The sequence below is a fragment of the Coffea eugenioides genome, chromosome 3, assembly GCF_003713205.1.
Source record: "Coffea eugenioides isolate CCC68of chromosome 3, Ceug_1.0, whole genome shotgun sequence".
In the NCBI taxonomy this organism is placed as follows: Eukaryota; Viridiplantae; Streptophyta; class Magnoliopsida; order Gentianales; family Rubiaceae; genus Coffea; species Coffea eugenioides.
The window spans coordinates 14,702,696-14,715,123 of record NC_040037.1 but is presented as its reverse complement, the minus strand read 5'-3'; the positions used below and the strand labels follow the sequence as shown (position 1 = coordinate 14,715,123).

The following is a 12,428-nucleotide window of genomic DNA, read 5'->3' as shown; positions in this document are numbered from 1 at the left end:
ATTTATTAAATTCATAAAAGAAAAAGAAATCTCTTTCATTTATTTCTTAAAATCTCTTCTTAATTTTGTTGGGTTATGTTTATTTTTATGCATGTATTTTTCCATTTATTATAAATAAAGTTAGATGTCAACACAAGGTATTCTTATGCTTTTGACATGATCATTTTCAAGTATAGTACTAAATATTCTTTTCAGCTTATATACTATATTCTTTTCAGCTTATATACTATATTCGACAGACACATGTTTGAATAAGGGTCCTTTTGAAATCACTTGTTAGCCAAACAAATAACCGAACTTTATAGAAGATTGAGTTCGTTGATTATGTTAGCAAAAATATTTGCATTGGTTAGTTTAGGTATACCCAAAAGAAAAGAAAAGAAAGACCAATTTGAAAATATTGTTAACTGATTTACAAATAAACCGACCAAAAGTAGCCTTGGTTATGTTGTCAATTTGAAATATTCAATTTTTTCTCTTCTTTGGGTTGAAACTTACTAAGCTGAATTCATATTGCTCAAGAAAAGAGACATGGAGTGATTAAATATTGAACTAGCAAATATATGGAGTCCATATTACATAACAATCCAGCTCTTATTCGTACTTCACAGTGCTATATGGAGTACATATATTACATCATAACTTGCTCGCTGGCTTTGTTAGTTCTGAGGCTCAGCATCCACAGCCTGACCAGGATATCCACCATGGCCATAGCCACCTCCAGGATATCCCCCATAACCACCACGTCCTCCATAGCCACCCCCAGGATATCCGCCATAACCACCACGTCCTCCGTAGCCACCATAACCACCACGTCCTCCGTAGCCGCCATAACCACCACGTCCTCCGTAGCCACCATAACCACCACGTCCTCCGTAGCCCCCATAACCACCACGTCCTCCGTAGCCACCATAACCTGGATATCCTCCATAACCTCCATAGCCTCCACCGTACTTGCCTTCTTCTACACCAGTTGTCTCATCTGTCTTGGCTGCATTGAGGATAGTAAAGCATGCACGTCTATTAGTGTAATCTAGGAATCACCTTGTCAAATAAATTCATGTGGGGTCATACAATTTTTGAATTTTGGACTAATCTGTGTACTTTTTTTTTTTTGGTTCAAAGAATACCAAATCAATAATATTATATTCAGGTCGATAATTTGTCTTTAAGTCAAAATTAGTATTCTTTTTTTTTTTTGTTTGAAAATGTCCCTAGGATTGTTTAAACACTACCTATTAATAGGTAATTTCGTGATATCCAATCATAGTTAGTAACCACCATAACCCAACTCCCACGTTAGTAAAGGCTTGTACTTTTTTTTTTTTTTTTATCGCAACGATAGCATTAGTAAAAGCCTGTACACTTAAATGAAAACCTTATGGAAGCTGTATTTAAACTTAAAAGTAAGCCTTAGCATTGTTTATCACTATTCCAAAGCTTGGCATGCATTTAAAAATGGAATTAGTACACAATCAGAAAGGGGAAATATGGTGATCCTAAATATATTTTCTTAATATAGACATAACTTTAGAGAAGTTAAAAAAGTGGGGGAGGGGGGGGGGGGGAGCAAAAACGAGGACACTAGATAGGAGAAGAATAAATGTCTTACAATTCTCAGCTGACGTGGTAGTCTCAGCCAATTCCCTAGCAGCCACCTGTGAGGCAATAGTAAGAACTATTGCCAAGGAGATGCAAAAGAAAAGGAGCGTCTTGGAACCCATTTTTGCTCAAGGAAAATTAATTTTATGTATTGAAAACTGATTTCGGGAAGGATGAGAAATCGGGTAGGGATTGATATCTATTTATAGGAAAATCTATGCCACATTGCCATTTGCTGGCAGAAGAGTCGGAGAGTCGGCCCACGATGTAGTTGGCCGTTGGGAGCTTATTGCTGTAATTGGTACAAAGTCCACAATATCATAAATTGCAGTCCCTTTACGGGAAGTTAGGAGCAGAGATATATGCCAAGAGCATTTACTCTACTTTCTTCTAAGAACCTGTTGCAGTTGTGATGACTTATCAATAAGTACTTCAATTATTAGATTTTTTTAATTTAAGTGCTTGATTATATTATTTGAGTGCATACTTACATAAGTACTTTTCTATATGATAATGTGCAAATTTTGAATTTTTAAAACATATGTATCTCTGAATTCAATTGAAAATTTATAATAAAATTGTTAAAAGTCAATTTTTTTATATTTTGAAACACAAAAGTTTCTCTAAAAGTAACAATTTTAAACTTATGCCAAAAGTGTTTTAATGGCCATAAGCTCTACTATTAAATTCAAGAAATGATACTCTCCAAACACACTCTCCAAACTTGAGCATTATGAAGAACTAATTCATGTGTTATATCCATCAATATGTCCTTAATCTAAATTATCCACTGAATTTGAAGTTAAAGATATAAGCCTATGATCTCCAAATAAGGAGACACAAACATAAGTAAAATTCTGCCTTGAAAGAAATATAACTGATATATATATATATATATATATATATATATATATATGTAAAAAGTAAAATCTTCTAAATGTTTAAGCTCTTCTGTAATTATTCTAAATCTTCTAACTTGTACTCTCATACGTACGACACAATCAAAGGCCACAGTGGCTTTTGCCTTCAAAAGAGAGGCATGGTAGAAGCCGCCTAGTCAGAGGAGAAAATCTCAGGGAGATGTTGTACCCTTCTTTTTAAGTGCAAGAATACATTCATGGGAATGTAATCTAGACTTGTAGTATAGATTACAGGTTTCTTTTCTTGATTTGATGTATTTGACTAAGGGGCAATCCCTTCTATAGTATACATTCTTCTCTGGATCGATAAAAGATTAGGAATTTACAAAAAAAAAAAAAATTAATCAAGGTTTGATCATGTCTCGTGCTCCCTAATTTCAGTGAATGAGTCTGAGGAGCATATTTAATGTGGTGTAGTTAACGAACAACAGCAACGTGTCAAGATTTGGTCCAGTCCACAGCAGGAACCAGTGAAGATTGACAAACCAAGTTGAGACGACAGAATCGTCTATAAATACTTACCTAATTGTCTATACTCTTAATCTAAGCTTGTTTATACATTAACTAGTAGATGACTTTCCGACTTTGGTATTATTAGGTCATTTGCAGCCAAGGTTTTTCTTTCATCTAGCAGGTCAAAACACTTATTATCTACATTCTTCAACTGCAAGACACACTTGTCAAACCCCACCACCGAATGACAATGTTTGGATACAAAAATTATTTTAAATATTATTTTGTTCACATTATAAATATATTTTTCAATCGTCTTTTTTACATTTTAAATTATATTTTTATTTCACATACATCACCCCATAAAAATATTATAATAATTATTTCAAATATTACTCTATCCAGACACATGATATTTTGAGTCAAATCAGTCACTTTTAGCATTTAACAAAAACCAATTAATACTATGTCACGTAAGAAAAGCACATTAGGAAAATGTGCCAAATTAAACCAGTTCCACAGAAAAGAAAAAAATCAAAATCCTTTTCAAATTCTATCTCCTTGGCTTTCAGTAATTGCTAATTGGACCATTCGGACAGATGTGATTTTGCCAGATAACATTTATATGTGATATTAGAGGGAAAGAAATTTCGAAAACTTACCTCACACATTCTAAGCGAGGTTAACTTCTCAACATAGCAGCAATTGAAACCGTTTGTTGTGTCAAATGCAATGTGACCTTGCTAACTCCATCAAAATTGGAGGGAGGAAATGTTTGACATGGCAATGAGACCTTGCTAAATCCACCTATACGCTATTTTGGCATGCCAACGAGGCAAAAACTTACTGCTTCAACACATAAACGTTGCGTATCTTTCTGGTTATCCTTCAATAAAATTTAAATCCTTGACAAAGACTTTACTGCTTTCAACACTGTGGAAAACAAACACCTATTTGCAGAATTTTACCAGAAACTGTGTACTTATACAATATTTGCAAGTTGAAATAGATGCAAATATTGCGATTGAGCTTATTCAACATCCTGACTTATCCGCTATGAACATGCTGATTGCCGGTCCCTCAACGCATCTGTTATAGCAGATGCAACAAAACAAGAGAACAAGCAAGGACACTAGAACAGTTTTGGGGGAAATCAGATTTTTATTAGGGTTTAAATCAGTATAATTTACAGACTGAATATAAGGTGTATATATATACAACTAAACGGACTGGACCCAAAAATAGGTCCAAAACTAAGACCCAAAATAAAAATAGACACGATAACTAATATATACGTAAGCTTCAGCGAGAGCCCCGAACAACTCAGCGAAGGTCGAAGACCTGATTCAAGGTATCCCAACAGCATCATTAAACCAAATCTCTCTTAAGCATATCTACCGCCAAGCAAATTGTTGAGCTGATTAGCTAGCAAGAAAAGGATGGGACCAACAAGAAGACTTTTTGTTATTGAATGTAACGCCATCAGATGTAGCTTCCTTACTTGAAGCAGACTTCTTAGGAGTATCTACTCTTGCGTTTTGTATTGGCTGATGTTTAATCTCAATTATTATATCTTGTTTTACCTCATTTACCGGGATTTATGCATTTGTTCTTTCGCAATGATAGTTTTGTTCCATTTAATACCTCCGGACACGTTGAGCCATTATAGCCACACAGCACGCATGCATGCTTGCAGATTTTAGTTGATTGGTCTACTTGGCCTATTGAGAGGAATTTACACTGCCTCCGGGTCTCGTGTCCTTTAGGCTACGGCGGTGAGGACGGAGTTTGTGGTTTCAACCCCGGTTGCAGGTCAAAGCTTTCAGCGTCGCACCAAAATTCAAATTGGTTGGTCCGTCAAATTTAATTGTAGGAAATGACTTTACACAACGTGGTGACTGAGTCAGCGAAAGTTGAATTTTGTAAGCGATGAATGATACAGGTCTGTTTGGATTGAAAATTATTTAAAAAATTGTTATAGAATAATATTATAGTAATTTTTATAATATAATATATGTGAGATAAAAAAAAATGATCAGAAAATAAGAAGGGTGATTGAAAAACATGTTTATAATTCAAGTACAAATTTTTTTTTGCAAAATATTGACAATGAAAGCAACCTGCACATCCAATCAATTTTTTCAAAAAAAAAGATATATACTAGTATTTATGTAGTAGCTAGCTTAGTTTCACCATAATTTCCTTTTAAAATGATAATTATTTACGTTACTAGTTGGGTTTAATTTGAAAAAGGGATTTTGTCATTTTAGGAAAAATTTGCTGTGCCAATAAAAAAGAGGGAAAACACTAGCTTTCATCGCCAAACTTTGAGGCATAGATACATTTTGTCCTTAAACTTTTTGGCATAACACATTAAGTATATGAACTATCAATTTTTGACCTATTTCATCTTCAAACAAAAAATTAATAGAAAAATTCTAGTTTTCATCCCCAAACTTTAGACCATGGACGCATGTCGTCCTCAAACAATTGCATCCGAGTCAATTGCTACCAAGAAAAGATAGAATCAGCAGAATAGCAAAACACATTGTTTGAGGACGAAATGTCCCAAAATTTGCATCCGAGTCAATTGCTACCAAGAAAAGATAGAATCAACAGAATAGCAAAACACATTGTTTGAGGACGAAATGTCCCAAAATTTGCAGATAAACACTGGCATATTCCCATCCAAATTGATTAATTTTTCATCTAAAGATGAAATTGGTCAAAAATTGATAGTTTAAATAGTAACTGTGTTATGCCAAAAAAGTTCGATGATAAAATGTGTCTGTGACTCAAAGTTTGGAGATGCAAGCTGATATTTTCCCAAAAAAGTGGTGTGGCATTATCAATAGCAATTTTATCCTAATAGCTAATACCATAACACTACAACAAAAATGGTCTTTTCTGACATGTCTATAAGGACACTTGCTGGTTTGTGCCATTATAACACTTCTATCATGACACTAGTTATCAACTCAATAATATATACTCTAATTTTTTTTATTTTATTTGACATAAAAATAATAATGTACCTCTAGACTCCCTATTATGACACTTGCGGAAATGTGAGATACACCAAAAAAAAATTAAAACACAAAACGACGTCATTTGATTTTGGTGGAAGATCCCTTTGCCAAAACACTTAGTGAAATCTCAAAATTTCATTTTGCCTCCTAGTGAAATTTTGCTTCTTCTCTATCTCTCGCAGAAACTCTCTCTCTCGGCAAACTATCTCTCAAAACTCTTGGCCAAAATTTTGCTTTCCCGCAGAGTCTTTTCTGTTGAATCTCTCCGCAATCAAACTACCCTTGCTTTCCCATTGAAGGGATGTAATTGCATGATAAATTTTTGCCCTAAATTGATTTCTCTCGGTTGCCTAAATTTTTGCCCTCCGCCTCGCTCGGCCACTCTCCTCTCCTCTGCTCCCTACCTCCGCCGTCCCGTTGCCCCTACTCCTTCCCTCTCATCATCAGGTTTAGGTTCGTCAAAACCAGAAAATGGAACAACATGACATCGAAAAGGACGAGTTCGGATTCTCCAGAAATTATTTCTTAGCAAACGAATTAGGCAATTCCGGTAAGAAATCCAGCCGCATGCTCGCAGATATCGATGTCGTCGATGAACAGGTTATACTCTGCAATTTTTCTATATGTAAATTTGGTTGGTGGTTTCCTGCAAAAAGAGTTACCTTTTTGGGCCTTTTTCCTTACTGAATAATGCAGGAGCTAAGGGAAGCCCTTGCCCATCTCCCCAACATTTCTAATTTCCAAACTGGTGTCCGACGAAAATTAGGGCTCTGAGTCTGAGAGAGACCTTAGATTTGGGGCAGTATTCGCAGCATCTGTAGTTATTCTTTCTTCGATTTCAGCGATCGGCAGCAAATGTCGCCTCCTCCTGGACCCTACTCCAGCACCAGCACTCTCGCCTTGGTTAACCATCCACCTCCGCCAGCTTTAATTTCTCACAATTTCATTGATGTCTGATCTAATTTGGATTTTTTTTTCGTTTTCGTATAACTGGTGGCAGGTGGCTCGTGCTTCAGCCTTCACGTTTGGAGTCGTCTATGGAAATTTGAAGCTTAAGTATCTTAAGGTATTATTCACTATTATTTTTCTATTTTTCTCTAATTTTTGAAAATTTTCTTTTGTTTACTTTTGTCTGATTTTGAGTTCTTTTTGGGTAATTATTTTTTGTCATTTGGTGATTTGGGTTTACATAGTCAGAAATGAACATGTAAGGATATCTGTTCACTTTTCTGTTCTGCACTTTTGTTCACTTGAAAACTGCTTTTCTGTTCTGCTGTAAGAATATCTGTTCCATAGCACCATATGTCAGAGAGAGCTGTAATGCTATTGAGATTTGTACAAATTCATTAAACATAGGATAAATAGTTGATAATGCAAATGTTTGTACTTGTCATGAGTTCAATTTGTGTGACAAAATAATGTATTTTCATTTATTTTATTTGAGTATTTTGTTGGCTTTGGGCTTTCATGACACCGTGACTCTCAGGCCAGAATATTGCAAAACCCATTCTGGCTACGTATCCTTCTCAAATGTCTCAAATGGCCCTGCTTCTGATCATTCCGTTGTGAAGATATCAAGTAGGAGTCATGTGTTTGTGCATGACTATCAGAGGCCTACTTACAAATCCTGGGGTGACGTGACTCAATACTATAAGAGAAGAAAGGAAGCTTATTGTGCTGAACGGACTTCTAGTTTGCCTAGTTTGACAGATGGAAGTGATCACAAATTTAGACAACAAAGCACTGATAATGACTTATCTTGTCCATCTACTAGTAATTCACCTCTCTCGTTCAGAAATGTTCATGATTCAGCTTGTTCTTCAGGAAACCTTAGCCTACCGAATATCGTAAGTGTGAATACAATTGCACCAGATCGTGAGATGAAGGACAACTTTTCAAGTAGCAGACAGTCTTATACATCAAATAGCCAACAAGCAGATATACACTGGAAAATCTCTCCGAGGACAATGCAGTTACTTCCAAAGTCTTCCCAACCTAAAATTTCCCTGCCAAAATTATTCGAAGAACAGAAAGAAAAGTATCCCTCAATTGATAAAGGCAGTGCTCATAATGTAACAAAAAGGGAGGCTGCTGCTGAAAAGTCTGTTGGTGTTGACAAAATAAATGGAACCCCCACAGGAAAAGGATCTGTGGAACCAGAAGCTATTATCCAGTCAAATCTTCGTGAGAGGCTTGGTTGCATTTATGACAAGGTTCTTGTGGTTGATACTGTCTCTGCTGCAAAGGAAGTAGTTGGTATGCTCACAAATCAATACAGGCATATGGTCCATGCATGTGACACGGAAGTATGTTTTTCATTTGACTTGCTTTTAGACTATTTTACATTTGCATACAACCAGTTGAATTCTGTACTTTAATTATCTTATTCGCTTAATATTCATGTTCTCTCCAGTAGCATTCAATTTTTTTTTGGGAGCTCATTTTACTGGTTTCTGCTAATGTCTAGGTATCAAAGATTGATGTTAAGCAGGAAACACCAGTTGATCATGGAGAAATTGTATGCTGCAGTATTTATTGTGGACCGGAAGCGAATTTTGGAAATGGCAAGTCTTGTATCTGGGTAGATCTTCTTGATGAGGACGGGAGGAATCTTTTGGCTGAATTTGCTCCTTTTTTTGAAGACCCGTCAATTAAAAAGGTAAAGATTTTTTGTATGTAATTCTATGTGGGGCTCTTTGTTGCTCATCAGTTCTTCGAATGATTATATGCCATGTGGGGAACTGCACTGGCTTGTTTTTTTGTAGGTGTGGCACAACTATAGCTTTGATAACCATGTTATAGAGAATTATGGACTTAAACTTGATGGTTTCCATGCTGATACAATGCACATGGCCCGATTGTGGAATTCATCAAGAAGATTAGAAGGTGGGTATTCTCTGGAAGCCCTTACCGTGATTCTTCTGTCATGTCTGATGCTAGGTTATGCCTTGGTGAAGAGTTGATTGGTAAGGTGTCAATGCAAAACCATCTTTGGGAAGAAAAAAATTTCTGTTCACTTGAAGCTCCTGAATCTGTGCAGAGCAATGGGTGGTGTAGAAAGGTTGAAATTGAATGGGGAAACCATGCCCTATCCAACAGAGTTCAGGAAGCTGTCCAGGCAATGTTAAACTTTGTCAAAAGAGAGGGCCCCAAGGGATGGGATGACCCATGGAGTTAAATATCAACTTTTTTTTCCTTTTTTTTTTTGAATTGTTATGTCATTGAATTCAGGCAATGGTGGTCCTCCTTTTAGTTGTTTGATTTTTTTATAGGTACGGAATGGCATCTATAGCGAAGTTAGTAGATTAGTATAGTTTCTTTTCTTCTGAAAGAACTTAGAGTTTCAATGGAAAGTTCAAAGACTTGTATATCTGACATAATTGTGGCATGAATGAAGTGAAGGATTATTTGTTGTTCTACATTGGATCTCGGTGTTATTATATGGTGTGATTAATTTCTCTTTACCTATGTATTCCTAGCAATTAAAAGTGTTAGCATAGCGTAGCTTCTAAAGCAATATTCTAATGTGGTAGAATAGCTATCTTGACACTTTCAATTATCAAGAAAAATATTTTTGTTGGTAGATGAGATGCTATAACAACATAGTTTTCCTGACACATTTTAATGCTACGAGGCTATCCCCACATTGGAAGGGACAACACTCGTCCCAGGTGTGAGGAAAGATAAAATGTCAGCTTAGATTATCTATACTGACACCTTTAAATGCCGCTAAAGGGCATTTTTGTTGTAGTGTAATATTGAAAATGAATGTTAATCAGCATTTACGAATTTGGCAGTTGAGAAAGTTATATCTTTTTACTGTTTCTGCTTCTTTTTTTTTTCCATAAGAACAATGCATCTTCAAGTCTAGAATATAATTTTCATCAAAAAATTACACTCATAACTACTAACTCAAAGAAAAAATAAAAAGCCATCAAAATATTTTGGGCTTATGGTCATGAATGGAACTGTAAAAATATAAAGTAAGAATAGCCATATTGTCTAGTGCTAGCAAAGTGAAGTCCTTCATTCTTACCCATGCTTCTAAAAAACTTTATTTTTTTATTTTTGTATTTGAAAAAAAAAACTGAAATAAACGTATACCAATTCTGTTTATAACTTTACCCTGTCTTTTTTAATCCTTACAGATGGAGGTATCATCGATGGCCAGTCCAAAATCCAAACCCAAGGATTGAATGTGCTTCAATTCAAGACAGCCTTCTTTCAAGTTCCTCTAACTTACATATGATACTTATGAACTTTGATAGCCAATATCAATTTAAGGAGTTGGGATTTCCAAGTTTCCTACAATTTAAGACTTAGGAGTCAGCATCAACAAGAAAATTTTTAGAAAACTCTTTAATGCCCAGTCTTTTTGAATCCTTTTCCTTTTCTTTTTTTCTTTTCCTTTGTCGCTAATACCTTGGAAAATACAGGGAGTAGTAATAAATACATTTTCCTTTTAAAGCCTGTAAGAATGACTTATCATTTACATAGCATTTAGACATGATTCAACTTGGGCATTAATATATGCATGTATACACCCAAAAGGGAATTAAATTTATGATCCGATGGACTTCTTCCTACTAGTTGTCGTATTAATGCCAAACTACTTTATGGGCCAGTGTCAAAACCCTTTCATGCATTTTATCTCACTTTCTGACGGCATTGTCCCCGTAAATCATCTTTCCTGCAAATTGAGGGTAATATACACTAGCTTTTTCATCCTTGTAAAAAATGAGTTTTGACACTAGATAAATTCCGTAAGAAAAAATGAGTTCCAAGATACTTCTTTTCTTTTGAAGTTCACTTGCTACAGTTCTAGTGATTGCATCAGATGTGGCTGGTAGGGAGTTGGCTGAGACTTCTAATTCAGTAGACAATTGTGAGATTTTCTCCATTTTCTTGATTTTTTTTAATGTATGTGTACTAATCTTTTTAGCTTAGTAATGTAATGAAAGTGCATGTTTCTTTTGTTGGAGCAAAGATTAAAAAAAAAAACTGAGAAGACAAATGGCTTAGGAGAATCCAAGTATCTTGGGGGTGGATATGGAGGATATCCTGGACGTGGTTACGAAGGACGGGCGGGTGGCTGCCGTCGTGGTTATGGTGGATATTGCAGGTTTGGTTGTTGTGGCCGTAGTTAATTATTATGGCTGAGGCTGCAGGTGCTGCTCATATCCTAGTCAAGCTGTGGATATGCTGAGCCTTGGGAATTAATAAACTAGCCTCTAGTCTAGGCTACCATCAATACTTAAGCTGGCTCAATGTAATAGTACTTGTTTGTAGAGTGAAACATGAAGAAGAGCTTGATCAATAGTTTCATAGTTTATACATCCATCTAAGTATGTACAACTTTGGTTGCAGCTACTAGTGCAGTAGCTACTATTGCATAATCAGAGTATTTCATTGCAACTTCTAAGGAGCTTTTGAATGAAGTTTCGAGGATGTGCCTCAAATATCATACATCCTAGAGATTTTGAACTTTGTCCTTTACAGTTCTCCTTGCATACTTGGTGGGATATGATTGGCATTGGTGCAACTGCAGTACCTTCTCTCATATACTCTGAAGAGCTGATGAGAAATCTGTCCGCTTGCAATTTCTAATCATTACTTTCAACATTACAAGCATTCTTGAAACATAAAGCAAAGACTCTTTCTCTTGTATTATGGCTTTCTTGGACTTGACATTGATACTTGTACTCGCATTTTGTAACGAAAAGTAATCACGATTAGTTCATCGTTCTACCCTTTTATCATTCAAAACACTAAGAGAGGAAAGCTTTTTCTAGAGCAATTGTAGTGGCTTTGCTTATAAATTTGATCTTGTTTTTCCATGCATTGACCTATCTTGCAAGTATATTTCTCATAATTCTAATTTTTTAGTGTACCATATAAGCAATTTTTGTACAACAAGTGGTATAGTCTATACACCACTACATCCCAGAGATAAAATAGATTAGATCTTTTATCCTAAATGTACTAATCTATAACACAAATATGTCCTTCATTACTTAATTATAGTTAATAACAATAGTAAACCACAAGTACTTGCTGCAGGTCAGAATGGGGCCCAAAAATGGTGACGTGTCATTTCCATAGCAAGTGTTTTGCACCTATATATATTAAACAACTTGCTGAAGGTCAATTATGTAATTTCACTTGGCCTTTGATATATTTTTTAATGGTTTTGCTATAGTTTCAAATTCTCTTATTATGAATTTTGCTGATGTTTTGCCCCCGATTAGGAATCAAACCCGTTGCCATTAGACAAATTTTCCCAAGATTTCAAGAGAAATTCCAAAATTATAGGGAACATCAAAAAGGAATGCCAGTGTTTGGGCCAACATGAACATCAAGAGAACAACTTCGTTGTAGAATTGATCCATTGACCCATCTAAGCAATTGTGAATATGGGCCAAGT

General features: G+C 35.5%; 2 protein-coding genes across 3 annotated transcripts; one reads left to right on the top strand and one right to left on the bottom strand.

Annotated features, from left to right (window-relative positions):
- Positions 1-513: 513 nt before the first annotated feature.
- Positions 514-1,771, bottom strand: LOC113764928 (glycine-rich cell wall structural protein-like). 2 transcript variants are annotated; one of them, XM_027308973.1, is made up of 3 exons: positions 1,613-1,771; positions 866-991; positions 514-811 (listed from the first exon to the last, which is right to left on the bottom strand). In XM_027308973.1, exons 1-3 carry the CDS (start codon positions 1,722-1,724, stop codon positions 660-662), a joined length of 390 nt encoding a protein of 129 aa, XP_027164774.1. In that variant the 5' UTR covers positions 1,725-1,771; the 3' UTR covers positions 514-659. The 2 variants fall into 2 exon arrangements, with proteins under 2 accessions (XP_027164774.1, XP_027164773.1); XM_027308972.1 differs by having other exon boundaries at positions 514-991.
- Positions 1,772-7,422: 5,651 nt separating this feature from the next.
- LOC113766126 (DNA polymerase I A, chloroplastic/mitochondrial-like) lies at positions 7,423-9,401 on the top strand. The gene is made up of 3 exons (XM_027310350.1): positions 7,423-8,310; positions 8,472-8,663; positions 8,770-9,401. The coding sequence occupies exons 1-3, from the start codon at positions 7,423-7,425 to the stop codon at positions 8,965-8,967; spliced, it is 1,278 nt and encodes a 425-aa protein (XP_027166151.1). The 3' UTR covers positions 8,968-9,401.
- The last annotated feature ends 3,027 nt before the right edge of the window (positions 9,402-12,428 follow it).

Coding starts and splice junctions, on each gene's coding strand:
- LOC113764928 (XM_027308972.1), bottom strand. CDS start 1,724: ATGGGTTCCAAGACGCTCCTTTTCTTTTGCATCTCCTTGGCAATAGTT. Junction 992..1,612: donor TACCACGTCAGCTGAGAATT/GTAAGACATTTA, acceptor TCCTCAATGCAG/CCAAGACAGATGAGACAACT.
- LOC113766126 (XM_027310350.1), top strand. CDS start 7,423: ATGTATTTTCATTTATTTTATTTGAGTATTTTGTTGGCTTTGGGCTTT. Junction 8,311..8,471: donor TCCATGCATGTGACACGGAA/GTATGTTTTTCA, acceptor GCTAATGTCTAG/GTATCAAAGATTGATGTTAA. Junction 8,664..8,769: donor AAGACCCGTCAATTAAAAAG/GTAAAGATTTTT, acceptor GTTTTTTTGTAG/GTGTGGCACAACTATAGCTT.